Source organism: Mus caroli, chromosome 11, assembly GCF_900094665.2.
Source record: "Mus caroli chromosome 11, CAROLI_EIJ_v1.1, whole genome shotgun sequence".
Classification (NCBI taxonomy): domain Eukaryota; kingdom Metazoa; phylum Chordata; class Mammalia; order Rodentia; family Muridae; genus Mus; species Mus caroli.
Window position 1 is genome coordinate 94,711,552 of NC_034580.1, and position 17,506 is coordinate 94,729,057.

General features: G+C 47.6%; 2 protein-coding genes across 4 annotated transcripts in view; both read left to right on the forward strand.

The window, feature by feature from the left end:
* The first annotated feature begins 219 nt into the window (after positions 1 to 219).
* Msl1 (MSL complex subunit 1) lies at positions 220 to 12,543 on the forward strand. 3 transcript variants are annotated; one of them, XM_021178443.2, is made up of 9 exons: positions 220 to 1,334; positions 3,826 to 4,052; positions 4,727 to 5,109; positions 7,000 to 7,047; positions 7,508 to 7,572; positions 8,615 to 8,682; positions 9,026 to 9,150; positions 9,555 to 9,627; positions 10,052 to 12,543. In XM_021178443.2, exons 1-9 carry the CDS (start codon positions 561 to 563, stop codon positions 10,140 to 10,142), a joined length of 1,854 nt encoding a protein of 617 aa, XP_021034102.1. In that variant the 5' UTR covers positions 220 to 560; the 3' UTR covers positions 10,143 to 12,543. The 3 variants fall into 3 exon arrangements, with proteins under 3 accessions (XP_021034102.1, XP_021034103.1, XP_021034104.1); XM_021178445.2 differs by lacking the exon at positions 220 to 1,334 and adding an exon at positions 2,776 to 3,548; XM_021178444.2 differs by lacking the exon at positions 7,000 to 7,047.
* A 1,558-nt stretch (positions 12,544 to 14,101) lies between these two features.
* Positions 14,102 to 17,506, forward strand: part of Casc3 (CASC3 exon junction complex subunit) — a 23,688-nt gene continuing 20,283 nt past the window's right edge. The window contains exons 1-3 of the mRNA XM_021178442.1: positions 14,102 to 14,498; positions 14,866 to 14,893; positions 15,308 to 15,345. Coding sequence (XP_021034101.1) covers positions 14,271 to 14,498; positions 14,866 to 14,893; positions 15,308 to 15,345 — 294 coding nt within the window. The 5' untranslated portion in view covers positions 14,102 to 14,270. The remainder of the gene's footprint in view (positions 14,499 to 14,865; positions 14,894 to 15,307; positions 15,346 to 17,506) is intronic.

Sequence of the window (17,506 nt, forward strand, 5' to 3'; positions counted from 1 at the left end):
ACTGTGGGGGAGGGGGACCAGGCGGCGCGGAGACCCCCCGGGGGAGGCGGCAGACCCCCCCCTCCCGGAGTAGGAGGGCTCTGGGCGGACCCGTCCCTCCCACCCCCTCCCGAGGAGGAGCAAGGGGGGGGAATGGAGGCTCGGGGCGGCTGAGGCGAGCTCCGGGTTCGGGGGCCGGGGCGGGGAAGGGGGGGTGCGGGGTGGGGAGACGAGGCGGGCCCGGCCGGGCCAGGGGGGGCCGAAGCGAGCTCCGGGGATGAGCTCGGGGGCGGCTGGGTGCGAGCTCCTGCCTCTGCGGCGAAGGCGACGGTGGCGGCAGCAGAGGCGGCGGCGAGGCCACCATGGGTCGGCGGCGGGCCTCAGCCGCGGCCTCCACTTCTCCGCTCGCCGGCGGGATGGCGCCCGGGCCTCGGAGAAGCCGCGTTAGGGGAGGCCTGTGGCCGCTCTGCTGAGCCGAGCCCGCCAAACTCCCCTCCCCCTCCTCCGTCCTCGACCCCCCGCACCTCGCCCCTTCCCCACCCCCTCCTCCGTCTCGGTCCCCCGCGCCGCTCCGGACCACTATGACCATGAGATCCGCAGTGTTCAAGGCGGCCGCGGCCCCTGCCGGCGGCAACCCCGAGCAGCGACTGGACTACGAGCGGGCTGCGGCGCTGGGCGGGCCCGAGGACGAGTCCGGGGCGGCCGAAGCCCATTTCCTCCCCCGGCATCGTAAGCTCAAGGAGCCGGGGCCCCCGCTGGCCTCTTCCCAAGGCGGGAGCCCCTCGCCCTCTCCAGCCGGCTGTGGCGGCGGCAAGGGCCGGGGCTTGTTACTCCCAGCCGGGGCGGCCCCCGGGCAGCAGGAAGAGAGCTGGGGCGGCTCAGTGCCCTTGCCCTGTCCGCCCCCAGCTACTAAACAAGCCGGCATCGGCGGGGAGCCAGTCGCAGCCGGCGCTGGCTGCAGCCCCCGGCCCAAGTATCAGGCGGTGCTGCCCATTCAGACGGGCTCTATCGTGGTGGCGGCGGCCAAAGAGCCTACGCCCTGGGCTGGGGACAAGGGTGGGGCGGCTCCCCCAGCTGCCACCGCCTCGGACCCGGCGGGACCCCCACCACTACCTCTGCCCGGGCCACCACCCCTCGCGCCCACCGCCACTGCCGGGACCCTGGCGGCCAGTGAGGGCAGATGGAAGAGTATAAGGAAGAGCCCTCTCGGGGGTGGCGGCGGCTCGGGAGCCTCCAGTCAGGCCGCCTGCCTCAAACAGATCCTTCTGCTGCAATTGGACCTCATCGAACAGCAGCAGCAGCAGTTGCAGGCCAAGGAGAAGGAGATCGAGGAGCTGAAGTCCGAGAGAGATACGGTACGGGAGGGGTTAATCTGCATTAGGGATGGAGATCGAGCTCTGCGCATGCTCGGGGGAAGGGGGCTGTAGGAGGCAGAGGTCCCCGCTAGGTTAGGGTTAGAGGAAGTTGTCCACCAGCTAAAGAGTGCCTTAGATGTTAGGTCGTTAGGAGCCTGGCATCACTGACACGTTGGGTCGGAAGAAAGGGTTAAAGGGCAACCTGTGTGTGTGTGTGTGTGTGTGTGGGGGGGGTAATGGGAGGCTTCGGTTGCCAAAGGGTTAATTTAAAACGACAGCCCCACACTTGTGGGAAAGACGTTTAGAGTGGGAAAAGACTTGATTTACGAGGGGTTAAAAATGATAGGGTGGGGTGCAGATGTGGCTGTATGGCAGGGGTTGTATTCAAGCGCTGTTGCATTAGCTGTGCATTGGAGAAGAGGCTATAACAGCTGTTGCCGTAACCACGGCTGTTGCAGCATCTTTAGACAGGAAGGTTGTCATAGGTCTTTTGGTCTGTAGAGGGTAAAGATGGTGTATGTGGAATCCTGTTTTAGCTCTCCTAAATGAGAATCACTGCCTTTGATTTCAGAGAGTTTCTAGTAGAAAATCTGAGTTTATAAAACACTACCCGCTGACCACGTCTCTTGACTAAGCTGGCAGATTTTAAGACATAAGCCTATTCGATGTATTCTGTAAACCCTTCCACCTCCCAGACCTGTTTTCGAATCTTGAGGTATTAGAGAAGTTGTCAGTTATTTCTTTGTACTCCTGGGGAGCATGACTCCATAGGCTTGCTTGCGTGAGCAGCAGCCTTGGGCACACATGTTAAGCACACTCCCTCACACCTCAGGGCCGCTGGGGTGGTGGGTGCTACAGTGCTAACATATCTTTTAGACGCCTAAAAATAAACATGGCTTCTACAGTGCGCTCAGGCTCTGCTCCCTCCGTCCCTCACTCCTGGCTCCTCTCACTCTGGGGCTTCACGCACCACAGGCTGAGCATGGGAGCAGAAGAGCTGTTCATTTTGTTTGCTTCCTAAATGAGTCGCCATCAGGCGTCTGTTTGATGGGAGAGTGCCTTCTGCAAGGTGGAACAGGAGCTGGGGCAGGTCTTGTTGAAATACCTCAGTGTTGCTTTGTGGAAGTTACTCAGCATGGAGTGGCACTGCTCAGCACTGTACTGCAGTCTGGGGTGTGATGGCCCTGCCGTTAGAACACAACATATCCTTCCTTTCATGGGAAGGGGGTGGGAAGAGAAGGATCAGTAAAGGAGAAGAAATGAAGACTATGTCACCCACAAAACATGGTTAAATAATGCTAAGGCTGTGAATCAGAACACAGATGACACGAGTGGCTGGCGTGTGGGGGGGTACTACCGCTGCTGGAGGGCTGTGCTGAGTTCTTAAGGGGATGCCTTCTTTGGCCTCCTTCATGGGCTTTTCAAGGTAGGAAAAAGTGGGGTGAGTTAAGACTAAGGCATTGGTCTGAGCTTGGCATTCACTGCTTCTGTCATGTACTACAGTCTTAGCCCTGCTTAGGCCTGCTCTTATTCCAGTCATTGTTTGGCCTCTGCTGAAGTCTATGCCATGGCAGTAAGAGAGCAGCAGTGACGTCACTCACTAACCAAGGCAAAACTCTTGTGCTGTAAGTAGCACAGTCACCTTTTTGTCAAAACTGAGTTAATACCAAGTTTCTGATTACAATAGACTTCCATTTTGTTTGATTTTTGTGGTTCTCTTCAATTAGAATGTAATTTTGATAAATATTTAGATAATAGTTTCCTGTTATCTCCAACACAAAGCAGAATATATATGTCATGTGTGTTGGGATTATATTACTGGCGTCGATTATAATTCTTTCCAGTGTAGTATGTTTTAGAAGTACTCCCTCAAATACGTACACATAACATTTTGATGTGATACTGCTATCCCTAGGGACGCTCTGTGAGCCCTTGATTCTTCTGCATTGTGCTGTTTAAACATTCCACTCTGTCTAGAGTTTTGGAGTGAACATAGAGCAGATAGAATTTGGACAACCGTAGGACACCTTAAAAGAACACAGGGCTGAGAATGTAGCTCAGTGGTGGTGGTGCTTAGAGTGTTTGCCAAGCACAGTCAGGAGGCCCTGATTCCATCCCTAGCACCGCGTACAACGACGACGAACTGAAACAAGGTTCAATTGAGGGGGTCCCAAAAGACTTGGAGCCAAGTGGCAGAGGCCTTGCCATTAAAAGGTACTCCGATCCTGCCCAGTGGGAAGGGTCTCCCCTTCAAAGAAAGAACTTCAGGTTGCCCCAGCCTCTTGCCATCCAGACTAACTCCTACAATTAATTGTCTTTTGCCTTTATTGCGTTTAAGGGAAGCCATTCAGATTCGTGCCTGCCAATTCAGAGTAAAAGTTGAATTGGTAGGGACCATAGTGGCATGCAGAAGATCGCTGATTCCTAAATGGGGCTAAGTACCGGTGTTTAACTTTGGTGTGTAAGTCTGCACCTTGTCACTTCCCTCTAGCTCCTTGCTCGGATTGAACGTATGGAAAGGCGGATGCAGCTGGTGAAGAGGGATAACGAGAAGGAAAGGCACAAGCTGCTCCAGGGCTATGAACCTGAAGAGAGAGAGGAAGCAGAGTTGTCTGAGAAAATTAAACTGGAGCGCAGCCAGCCGGAGCTTTGCGAGACCTCCCAGGCTCTGCCTTGCAAGCCTTTCTCCTGTGGCCGCAGTGGAAAGGGACACAAAAGGTAACTTTATCCTCTTAACTGGAAACGGTGAGGAGCTGCTGATGGTGATGGGATATGGGCTTGGGAGTCGTGGATTGGCATTATAGTAACCATACCCTGAATTGAGAAGTCTGTTATTCTAGGGGCATGGTGGCTTACCCCTGTAATCACAGCACTTAGGAAGCTAAGGTAAGAGGTCTGTTGTGAGTTCAAGGTCAGCCTGGCAATAGGGAATCTGTTTTTTACAAACAAAAAACTTCCAGGTTTCTGTGTTGAGAAATTGTCTTGAAACATTTTCTTGGTCACAGTACTAAGTACAGAATGCTGAGTGTGTCTGAAGGAGAATGGAGTCTCCTCAAGCACAGATGCTAGCTCACTCTCCAAGGCCTGCTCTGCATACTTTGAAGCATGACCCTTGCTGCCCATGGCTTCCAAATGAACAGTAGATATTTAGGTACTTGGATGCCTCTCTTGCCCTCAAATATATTCAAATCAAATTTTATTTGAAATCAATTAATTTTGTTTTTGTTTTTATTTTGTTTTTCGAGACAGGGTTTCTCTGTAGACCAGGCTGGCCTCGAATTCAGAAATCTGCCTGGCTCTGCCTCCCAAGTGCTGGGATTAAAGGCGTGTGCCACCACTGCCTGGCCCTGAAATCAATTAATTTTTATAACATTTTTTTTCCTACCTAATAGGAAAACCCCATTTGGAAATACAGAAAGAAAGACTCCTGTTAAAAAGCTGGCTCCTGAATTTTCAAAAGTCAAAACAAAAACTCCTAAGCACTCTCCCATTAAAGAGGAACCCTGTGGTTCCATATCAGAAACTGTTTGTAAACGTGAATTGAGGAGCCAAGAAACCCCAGAAAAGCCCCGGTCTTCAGTGGATACCCCACCAAGACTCTCGACTCCCCAAAAGGGACCCAGCGCCCACCCCAAGGAGAAAGCCTTCTCAAGTGAGATGGAAGATTTGCCGTACCTTTCCACCACAGAAATGTATTTGTGTCGTTGGCACCAGCCTCCCCCATCACCGTTACCATTACGGGAATCCTCTCCAAAGAAGGAGGAGACTGTAGCAAGTAAGGCATAGAGAACACTTGCTCTTTACCCTAGTGGTGGCGGTCACGCTAACACGTGTGAAAGGCCTTTGGCATTTTTTAAAAAGTGCAATCAATAAAGCAGAGTTCTGTCAAGAATGAGTAAGTTAACAGCCAGAGACAGACACTGTGCAGGCATTGCAAATAGATGGAATTACAGCAAAATGTGCTCAATGTATGTGTCTGCTCACAACACTGGGAGATGTGTTTGCCAGTAAGTTGCTCATCACAAGAGCACCAGACTTGGGGGGTGTAATCTCCGGCAACTTGCATGCCCTCTGAAAGAAGGGTTTTCTGTGCTGTGAAATGCATAGAACTTACACTTTGCCGTGCACGACTGTTCCTGCAATTGATATTGTGTGAAACCTGGGAGGGCGGTCTTTGGGTGTTCTCAGGGGCCAATGGTAATTTTTGGTTGGGGAGCCAGCTTGGGGTGGGGAATTTCACCTGGGCCTCCGCTCTCTAACTACATAAACATTTATCTGTATCTCTCTGTCCCGGTCTGGGGGCAGGAGAAATCTGCCAAAGACCAACAGTCTTCCTTTACTGCACTTCACAAGGTTCTAAGATGTGGAGAGTTCACTTGGATTGCAGTAGCCCATTGGTTGTTCATATATTTAAATAAAATGGTCTACAAACTATTTTTCAAACAATAAGGACTATCTTGGGATATCTGAGCTGCTTGGGGAGGGTGTGGGGTGTGGGGACTCGGTCTTTATTCTTGTTTATTTCTTAATGGCTTCCACAGAGATGATCCCCATCTTCCATTTGAACCAGTAACTATAATGTGTCTTCAAGTGTGTAATATTAGTCTATGACAGCCATTGTGGGTACTCTTGGGTAATGGTGGGCAAAGCTTTCTTAGCTAGATCCTTAGACCTAAGTTTCTACTCCTGTGCCTTCCTCCAGCAGGGTTGGGGATGGGAATCCATCACTGAGATGTGAGCATTCTCCAGGCTTTGTCTGCATGTTGTGACAAATCCCAGTGGGGAAGATGGAGAACCCATCTAACCTTTATTAGGCCTCACACTGAGGACACAAGACAGAGCAGGGTCCTGACCTAGATTTAGGTACTTAAAGTTGTTTCAGTCAGTTGAACAGGTTCATTTTAATAGTTAATTTTTGCTGCTCTAGCAATGCTGTGTAACAGTTTAGGAGAAACCATGAAGCAACTTCCCATCCGGAATTAGGAAATGGCTTGGTCTGGAGTTATTCTTTGTGACTGGCTGTTTTTGAAAACCCTGTCTACTCTAGTAGAGCAAGTTCCAAACACGTCTGAGATTGTGGGCATAACACGATGAGGGGGTGTGACTGGGAGATCCCAGTCTCTTGAGGAGCCTGAGTTCTGCATAAGTGTGTGAGTCCTTCTGTTATTGATGCTCCTATCTCAAGAGGAAGTCTCAATGACTTATTCTAAGGAAGCCAAAGTCTTTCTTTGTGCATGTTGTTCAGGCTGAACCAGCCAGGTAGTTTGTTTGGAGGGAGGAGGAGACTGGGTAAGAAGACTACATCTGTAAGTGCTAAGAACACTGATCTATTTATTTGAAAAATAGGTCAACTTTTACTCACCTGCCATGTTCTGAGTTTAAGGTTTGATATCCTTGGCCATCAACTGTTGCAGGGAAACCACCCTAAATAATGAAGAAAAGAAGTCGTCTCAGTGTAAAAAAAAAAAAAAGNGGNGGGCTTNTTTTNTTTTCTTTTGTCTGTTGTTCCCTCTTCCCCTTCCCCAGAGAGAATTTCTCAAAAGAACAACTCAGAAAGCAAAATGGCTTCCTAGCGAGCGCATCAGAGAGGATCCTTTCTTCCATTTTGGGTGTGGGCTTTTTTTCTTTTTACACTGAGATGACTCTTCTTTCCTGCATTATTTAGGGTGTCTGATGCCATCAAGTGTTGCAGGAGAAACTTCAGTCTTGGCTGGTGAGTAGATTAGGAATTGCTGGCTGGGCCTGGGGTGGGGTTTGGCGGGATGGTGGCTGGTTGGGAGCTGCGTTCTCGTCTGTTGGATGTGGAACAGTGAGAGAGTCCTTGGCGTTTGATAACACTACTGTAGGCATCAACACAACCCACACACCCCAGTTGTTTTTCAGGAACGTTAGGAGCATCCATTGTGTGGATTGTCAGGTGTTGGCTTAGGGTTTTTTGGTGACCCTGAGTTTGGCAGACTGCAATGGCGCTTTAGGTTCTTGTATACCATAGTGAGGACACTGACTGACTATGGCCTTGAATGAGGCCATAATATGGATTCCTATCACATAATAACTGTCTTATCTGGGGAGAGACCTCTTGTCCTTGTGGATAGTTGGACAGCTGTATGACTTTGGATTTAAGGGTGGTTCCACCCTCCTCTTTTTCTTCTTCTTTTTCTTTATTTTTTCAGTTCCTTCTTGGAGGGACCACTCAGTAGAGCCTCTAAGGGACCCAAATCCTTCAGACATTTTGGAGGTGAGTACCCAGAGCTGTTAAGGGGGTTAGGAACAGTAGGATATGGGGATTAGCACCTAGAGTCCCAGCTACTCAGGGGCTGAGGCAAGGCAGTGACTCAGATTGAAGATGTGGAGGGTTCTGTAGACAGCAGAGGGAGATCTTGTCTCAAAGACCATGGAGTTGGGGTGGGGCATGGAGGGAAAGGCTTGCTTGAATATTTCTAATAGCTGTGAATGGATTAAAAAGAACTCTCTTTTTTTTAAAGATTTATTTATTTATTTTATGTATATGAGTATACTGTAGCTGTACAGTTGGTTGTGAGCCTTCATGTGGTTGTTGGGAATTGAATTTTAGGACCCCCTGCTCGCTTTGGTCGGCCCTGCTCGCTCTGGCCCAAAGATTTATTACTATACATAAGTACACTGTAGCTGACTTCAGACGCACCAGAAGAGGGCGTCAGATCTCATTATGGGTGGTTGGGAGCCACCATGTGGTTGCTGGGAATTGAACTCAGGACCTTCTGAAGAGCAGTCAGTGCTCTTACCCACTAAGCCATCTCACCAGCCCCTATAAAGAACTCTTAAGAAAGGAACTTGGGGTTATTAGGTCTGTATCTTTCATCTTATGGATGAGAAAAGCCTGGTTTGGAATAGCTAGGTCACTAATCAGTGTTGTGGGGGAAGTGTTCCAAGCTAAGGGACTCCATGCTGCCACTCAGCAACACAATCCTATGTTCCAAACTTACTTGATTGTTGAAAAACAAATTGGTATTTTGAACTCAGAGATTCCTACAAAGTATAAAGGGGGAGGATTTATAATCCTCTCAGAGATGTTTGACATGTTTACCCTGAAAAGTTAGGAAAATTCATTTTGAAGCTTGGGATGTCGGGAAGGATGGGATAAGGACAGAAGTGTATCTTATTGATTCTTTTACTCGGAGGTGTGTGTGATATTTATAGAGCTGGATATTTTTAGAACCTGAGGTGAATGATTTCGTGTTCCTGAAAACTGTTACTCCAGCATGCTCATAGGTCGCTTGTCCCTGTTGTTCCTCTTCCAGAACCTGGATGACAGTGTATTTTCAAAGAGGCATGCGAAACTGGAGCTAGACGAGAAGAGGAGAAAACGGTAAGACCAAGACCCCCATCCCGGGAGCATGTGAGCCTTAGGACTGTGACTGGGAGAGTCCTGGGGCAGGCACTAGTGTCACAGTTAGCCAGGGCGGTTGTCCTTACAGGCACACATGTTGGCCTTTTTATGGATGCCCTCCCTCAGTACTACTTTCTTTGGAACACCAGCATATAATTCAGAGTGCTGCACCCAAAGAATTCTTCCGCAGCCTGGTAGTCAGTCCCTTTACCCGGTCAAGGACCTTCTAGACCCTGGAGAGTGGGAACTGCCTTTGTAGGACAACTTTTAGGTGAGTAGTAATGCTTGGTTTGTTTGTTTGTGTTTGTCTGGTTTTTCCCAGATGGGATATTCAGAGGATCAGGGAACAAAGAATTTTACAGCGACTGCAGCTCAGAATGTATAAAAAGAAAGGAATTCAGGAATCTGAGCCTGAGGTTACCTCATTTTTCCCTGAGCCAGATGATGGTAAGTGGTATCTATCAAAAACTGTAGGCTTTGGGGCTGACGAAGTATGGCTCAGGGATTAAGGGCACTTCTGTTCTTGGACAGACCAAAATTTGGTTTCCAGCACCCACGTTGGGCAACTCAGAACTGCATGGAATTCCAGTTGCAGGGGACCTGGTGCCCTTTTCTGACCTCAAAGGGCACAACACTCACATGTACAAACCCATACACAGGGACAGAAACATAAAATAGCATAAAATAAAGCAAATAAAAAATTTGCAATTGCAGACTTTTCAAGGGGGAAAAAAGAGTGCAAGTCTCCACAGCACAGCTGCTTGTGACGAGTGAGCTGTGCTGTGGAGGTGGTGGTGGTGGTGGTTGGATGTTTCTTTGCTAACAAGGCTCCATGTGATTTTCTTCCATAGTTGAAAGTTTGCTGATTACCCCCTTCTTGCCTGTTGTAGCATTTGGACGGCCATTACCAAAATTAGCTCCACAGTAAGTAGAACAGATTGTTCCTCTCTTTTCAGGTAATTCGTACATACTTTTCAGGCTCCATGGAAGTGTAGATAGAATGGGGACACACATGACTTAGGGATAGCCATGATTGTCTGATGACAAGCCAGAAGCCAGGAAGTAGGAATGCTCTTTTTTTGTTTGTTTGTTTGTTTTTGAGGCAGGGTTTCTCTGTGTAGCCCTGGCTGTCCTGGAACTCACTCTGTAGACCAGGCTGGACTCGAACACAGAAATCCTCCTGCCTCTGCCTCCCAAGTGCTGGAATTAAAGGCGTGCACCACCATGCCTGGCTTTAGGAATGCTCTTTAATCAGAGGTAGATGACATTGTCATTTGGATGGTGACTGTGTCAGCTGACTACCGCCTTGGAAGTAGCCTTGTCACTTTGCTGTCTTTCTTTTTGCCAGGAACTTTGAACTACCCTGGTTGGATGAGCGAAGCCGTTGCAGGTTGGAGATCCAGAAGAAGCAAACACCTCACCGGACTTGTAGGAAGTAGCTGTGCTGGCAATAGCCTGTCTTCAGATAGTTGTAGCATGCTGTTCCAAGAGAATAGCAGAGACCTGTATGTGTGACCTGTGTCCTCATGTATGTTATCATTCACTGGTAATGCCTTTCCATACTCCCTTTATATTAGTTTTGTTTTCTTTACTCTGATTTCACAAAACAAACAGAAGAAAGCTCTTGCGTTGGGCTAATTGTGAATTAGGAGTTACTGGAGCGTCTTTTCCCATTTTGGGGAGATGAGCTTGAGCTCGTCCTATAGGGGGAGACTTGGGGGGTTTCAGGGGCCACTTGTAACTCACCTGCCTGCCTAACGGGGTAAAGGGCTCTTCATTAGCGTGTCTAAGATGGACAACAGCAACCCTTCCTGTAGGAGCTGTGCCTGCCCTGACCTCATGCCTCCCTGGTGCGCCTTCTGAATAGTGTGGGTGTAGTAGGTTTCACCGTGAGCTTTAGGGCCCGAGGAATAGCATGAAGTAATGAAGCAAGACATTCCTCAGAGGGAGAAACTGCAGAGTTTTACCTGAAAGTTCGTTCTCTTTAAACCGCTCTGTGACAGTGGCATGTGGGAGGAGACGTGCAGCTGGTTCACTTTCTTAGTTGATGGGTAACTGAAGTGTTCCTTCCCACCCCCAACAAAGAAAATGTTTAGAAAAGAGACTGGGAGTGTAAGTTTCCAACTAGTTATCAGTGCTAAACCGATAGAGCTCTCATTTGGGGATGGCATGCGAGAGTCTGTAGAGATGTCTCTGTCATGTCACTTTTCAAGGATTCCTTAGTGGGGCTTCATCCTATTAGCCAAACTTTTGGTGGTGAGATAGAGATTTGGGGTGGGGGCGGGGGTAGGGTATGGAAGGATACGCTTCCTCTGCCTGGCAGATGTCTACAGCTTGAAACAAACAGTTGTACCTAGTGAACTTTATTCGTTTAGTGAAAATAGATTTATACATGAACCATCTTGTTTCCCATCTTCTGCCCTTGTTTTGTTACCGAAAAGAAAAAAAGAAAAAAGAAAAAAAAAATCAGGACAGCACTCCCAGGCCACTTTGGTCTCAGTGTAAGATCCCTGTTAACTATCTGGAAGAGAAATGGAGCCGAGGCCTGTGGGCTTCTGGATAGGAATTGCCTTTCACTAGCCTTCAGGACTATTGTACAGAAACAAGTTGGGGTCCAATCTCTAGAAGGGTAGGGCTCTTATCCTTGAAGAGAACATGGCCCCAAATTATTAGCACTTTTAGAGGAGAAGCCAAGGTATGTAGGGTGTGTGGTTGGCCCATCTGCTGAGCATGCAAGAATGGCATTGCCACTGTGGGAAGAGAAGTTCTCAGGGGCCTCCCACTGCTAACGCTTTTTGAGACGTTATCTTGCTCCCTGGGTTTGACTTTGAAAGGAATTATTCCAGCAGTCCATGTAGTGTTCTTGGATGATCTTGCTGCTCTTAATTCTCCTGTGTGTGTGTGTGTGTGTGTGTGTGTGTGTGTGTGTGTGTGTGTGTGTGTGTATGGCTCTGGGTTTTCACTTGTAACTCCATCTGCTTAGGAGCATGGTCTCTCTGTGATGGAAGCTGCCATAAACCACTGCAGCGAGGATGTAGAGAGAAAGGGGACTTCTCCACTAGGGGCTCTCATCTCACACCTTAAGGATGGGGATATAGCTAGAAAGATTGGGCCAGATTGTTGTTGTTGTTGTTGTTTTTTAATGAGGCCAACTGTTTAGTGCTCCTACTCTGACCTGTGTTGTTTCTTTATAACATGCTCCTCAAAAATAATAACCTCAGTCAGTTGTCTCTTTACTTCGTTTCTTGATCCCTCTCAGTTTTTTCTTGACAACGAGATTTGTCAGATTCCTAATTTGGGTGTGGGTTAACAGATTTAACCACCAGGTTTCTGCCCTACTCAGAGGAGTCCTCAGATCCTGTTTTTGCTAGACTGAGAGGAATCCATGAGGTGCTATCTGGCAGGACTGAAGTGGATTCTATTGCTTTGGTTCTTCTTTCCCTGAGGACCTACTATTTGGTTCTGTCCTCTCCTAGATGTCCTTTGGTTTGGGGATGCTGAGGTTTGCTGAGGAGGCTGGGGTGGGAGCACAGTGGGGAGTTATCTGCTTTCCCTCCGTGGGATACAACACTGTGAGATTCAGTCTTCAGCAGAAAGAGAGGCCCTGCAGTTCTCTGAAAACATAGTTCCTTATTCTTTCTTTAACAAAGTTTAAGCTAGTGTTAATAAATTAAAAGAGAAATTGCTTGTCTCTCCACCTCAGCTTTATTTTATGCCCGTTTCATATCGTTGTCTGTGCTGTAATTCATACTTTTGATACCATTTCTGATGTGTAAAGTCGGCTGTCTTGTAAATATCTTATAAAGAGTTCAATTGTAAATAAACTATTGTGGCCGTTAACTTTTGAACTTTTGCCTCATTTTATTAGATTTGTTGGGAAACATTATATCTGCTTGTATATATGAAAGATTGGGAAAGAATCTTCATATTAACCCAAGTGAAATAGAGAAACACATCACCCCTCTTCTAATCAGGGGCTCATCCATTGTGTCAGACTCTAGTGTGTGTCTGTATGTTCCTTTGTCCTGAGTCCTTCCTTATACATAAATGGCAGATTACAAAGCTCGTAAGCAAGACTTTATAGGTCACCTACTCAGTGTTTGATACGTGATTTTTCCTGGATATCAGTCCAGATAAATGAAGTTCAGATCTGCTTGACCTGTCTCAAAAACAAAAGAAAGTAGGACCCAGAGCAGGGTTATGAGCGGACACACCTGTAACCCTCGCATCTGGGGAGGCTGAAGCTGGTGGGTCCCGAGTGATGAAAGGGCTAGCCTGAGGTCATAGACTTTCTTAAAAAAAAAGAAAAAAGAAAAAAAGAAAATATCCCAAGCTGGATTCCGACCAAACAACTAAAGGACAAAGTGGCAGGCTATCCTTGTCCTTATTTAGACACTCAACGTGGCAGTCTTGCTGCACCGTTTTAGATGGTGATGGATAAGATTCTTATGCCTTTCACACTTACTAAATCATTCATCCTCCATTTTGAGTTTAGGCAGTTGTTTCTGGAGCTGAACTCCATGATACATTTGGCCACCTGTCACCAGTTGACTCAGTCCCTGCAGACAGTCATGATTCCTTCAAGTCTCATACTGTTTATAGATCTGGTAAGCAGCGGGGACCTTTAGCGATTTATGAAAACAGCTCAGAATCCTCTTAACTCAGCTATTTGATGTATATTAACAATATGCAGTAATAAATTAGCTCACAAACTATATGTTGCTGCAAGGTAGTTGTGCTGAGTTGTTTTTTCACTGCTGATAAATACATACCCAACGCATTCTCTGTAGGGTAACAATGCACCAGGATTTGAAACTAATACTTCGAGACATTGAAGGGGCAGAGAGGGTCCAAAACTAGCCTCTTAACTAGTCAAGGGCGATCCAGCTCTGATGTTTTAAAAGCATAGTTAAGACTAGTGTCCTTCCAACCTGCAGTTCTCAAAATGAGATAACTAGGCTGGGAAGACACATGGAGAAAGGAAAATTTGAATACACCCAGGAAACACCGCAATTCTAAGTTCTGTCCCCACTGCAGTTTCTCCTTTCCCCTAAATTTAGACTGAGGTGAAGAGCTGGCAACTGACGCAGGACTAAAGGCTTTTTCACCTGGACTCGTGATTTTTAACCATGCGAAGGAATACAGTAAAATGTTCTGTATAGAATTCAGGGGAAAGCGAGCAATGGAAAACGAAAATCATGCAATAGCTCCAACGTCGCACTGGAGCTAAAAGAGGTCGAAACCCTCCCCAAGGAAAGTCCAAGATGGCCGAGCTAAGAACCCGCAGAGGATGCAATAGCCCCGCTCCCCGGCGCCCTCCGCCCGCCGGGGCTGGGGGTTGGGGGTGGGGAAATAAAGCGCTAGGCCACGCCTCCTTACATCACCGACAGACGTCATCTCGCTCTCCAGAAAACGTGCCGCAGGGCGCAGGCCCCGCCCCGCGGAAAGAAGGGCGGCCCTCTCTGGACGTGAAGCACGCCGGGACTCCGGAGTCTCGAGCTTCCCGGCAGCCTCCGCGACGGGCGTGGTGCGTAAGGAGCTGACCAGCGGTGGCCGTTCTCCGTAAGATGGCGGACCGGCGGCGGCAGCGCGCTTCCCAGGACACGGAGGACGAGGAATCCGGGGCTTCGGGTTCCGACAGCGGCTCTCCGGCGCGGGGCGGCGGCAGCTGCAGCGGGAGCGTCGGAGGCGGCGGGAGTGGCTCGCTGCCTTCTCAGCGCGGCGGCCGCGGCGGGGGCCTTCATCTGCGCCGGGTGGAGAGCGGGGGCGCCAAGAGCGCGGAGGAGTCTGAGTGTGTGAGTGAGCGGCGGGCGGCCCGGGGCGGCGACCCGGCAGGGGGCGGGCTGGAGGTGCTGCGAGATGCCGGGCCTCCTCTTAGAGGGAAAGAAAGGTTGTCCCGCTGCAAATCTGCATCCACCCAGAGCCCCGGGGTAGAAGGACTGGGTGGTTTCTGAGCTCAGGGCGTGCAATGTTTACACGGAAACTGGGGCTGGGATGTAGAGAACCGCCATTCTCGATGTGACTTCTGAAGATTTAACTTGCCCCATATACCTGCCCAACCATCTGTGTTGATTCTTCAGTCATCCCTCACGGTTATCTGCGGGTGAGCTCCCCGCGTCTGGAAATCACCAGCTCTAACCTGTGTGATCTTCTTCCTCCCAGGAGAGTGAAGATGGCATGGAAGGAGATGGTGAGTAATTTTACTTTATCTTGAATTCTTGTGGATGTAAATTAAGGCCATGTATATCTTACACTGGGTCTCTCTCGGTTTGTTAGGGGTTTTTGGAGAGCGTGCCCGGGAGTGGCGTTTGTGTCATGGTGATGATGAGCATGCTTGTTTTGGTTTGGTTCCTTTTTGGAAGGTGACAGATTGAGTACCCTGTGGTGACTTAGAGGAACACCTGACAGCAGCATAGTTTTTCGTCAGTGTGGTCCCAAAGTTCTCAATCTGTCAACAGAAACTATAGTTTTATCTGTCTCAGAAAGTTGCTGCATCCACAAATTAAGTGAGGATGTTTGCCTGGCCCAAAACGAGCTGTCAGGGATGTAGTGATAAACGTTTATGTTATTACGTCGTATCACGTAATTTGTCTTTTCCTTTCAGCTGTTCTTTCCGATTATGAAAGTGCAGAAGATTCAGAAGTGAGTGTGATAGATTCTTTTTCCTTATGGCGTAAGTCAGAAAATGTCTCTTTAAAAAAACCTGTCTCTGTGTGGTACAAAAATTCCCTGACTTGCTTCCCCTCTTATGCATTCTTCACGTGTGCTTTTAAAAGTCTGTTAGAAGCCTGGTGATGGTGGCACATGTCTTTTAATTCCAACCTTGCCCGGTTAATGACAGCAACTTGAAGCCACGCCTCTTGAAGGGACAGGTTTACCCTTAGTTGATTTATTCTCGGTAAAGAAAGTGAATTTCTGAGTCAGAGACTATGATGCTGAAATCCTTTACAAGGTGTTTGACAGGGTCCTTTTTACTGTCTGGTGACAGTGTCCTTTATATTGTCTGGATTTGAGAAGACAGCCACTTGACTGGCTCCTCATGCATGAATAATACTTGGGAGGACAGAATTCTGAATAGTTTGTGCAAAAACGCATCCTCTGTGGTGGCGCACGCCTTTAATCCCAGCACTTGGGAGGCAGAGGCAGGCGGATTTCTGAGATGGAGGCTAGCCTGGTCTACAAAGTGAGTTTCAGGATAACCAGGGCTACACAGAGAAACCCTGTCTTTAAAAAAAAAAAAAAAAAAAAAAAAAAAAAAAAAAAAAAAAAAAAAAAAAAAAAAAAAAAAAAAAAATGAAAGAAAGAAAAAAGAAAGCAATACACTAGGAAAACCAAGGAAACAAAAACACGTGGCACAGAAATTAATTTGACAAAATGTAAATTCAAATAAGGGCTGGGGAGATGGCCCAGTTGGTAAAGAGGGCCTGGGTTCAATCCCCAGAGCCAGTGTGATGGTGTGTGTAATTCCATTGCTGGGGAAAGCAGAAACAGCTGTGGAGCTTGCTGGGCGGGCACACAGACGGTCTAGCCTTCCGCCGAGAGACTGTCTCAGAGACTACAATGAATACCTTCCCAAGGAAGAATATCTGATTCTCTGAGCTCCATATGCATGTTTGCACATGTGCGCATTTCTGCATAGTGACACTAATTCAAAATCTAACATTTAGGAGTCAGGGTCTGGAAGATTATTTCAAATTCATTGCCATCCTGGGAAATGAAACTTTAAAAAATATTTTATGTATATGCATGTTTTACCTGAAAAAAAAAGTTTGTGTGTATATACATGTATGTATGTATGTATGTATGTATACAGCCTGAGGAACCTCTCCTAAAAGCTGTGAAGGGATTCTATTCAAATGCTCCTGGAGTCTTTGCTGGATGCCACAGCAAAGAATTTTGGACAAGTAAGAATGAGGCAAAGTTAGGTGAGGTTACTGATGAAGAGAAGGATAAAGCTGGCATAGTTACCCCTTTAATCCCAGCAGTAGAAGGCAGAGGCAGGTGGAGCTCTGTATGTTCGAGGCCAGCCTGATCTATAGAACTAGTTCCAGGATAGCCAGAGCTACACAGAGAAACCCTGCCTTAAAAAAAGAAAGGGAACAGCAAAACAACCAAAAATTACCCCAAAAGGATAAAACTCACTAAAGAAGATTACAAGGTAAAAGGGTGTAAGAGAGGAACATGCCCATTGCTTTTACTTATTAGTGTGTTTATTTTCGAGACAGAATCTCCCTGGCTGTAGCCCTGGTTGGCCTGGACCTTATTTTTCTTAACCGTAAGATTCTGTCTGTGAATGGGAGACCTTTTTTCTTTATGTACTAGTTAGGAGCTTTCAAGTAGAGTATTAGAGAGAGTGTTCCTAAGAACAAAAGATTTGCCAAAGGGGTTCCTATTTATACAGAGATTACAAGGAGGCAGACTTAAGGCATAATTATTTTTGCTTTTGTTTGTTTCTGTTTCTAGACAGAGTTTCTTTATCCCTGCCTGTCCTGGAACTTGATTTAAAGACCAGGCTGGCTTCAAACTCAGAGATCTGCCTGCTTCTGCTTCCCATGTACTGGGGTTAAAGGTGTAGGCCACCACTGCCTGGCTTTCTTAATTGTTATTTAAGATTTGTTTATTTGTTTACTTTATATGTATGAATGTTTTGCCTACATGTATGTATGTGTACCATATGTACAACTAGTGCCCTCCAAATTCCCCTAGAACTTGAGTTACTGAAAATTGTGAGTTGCCATGTGAGTGGTGAGACTTGAACGTAGGTCCTCTGCAAGAGCAACAAATACTCTTTTTTTTTTTTTTT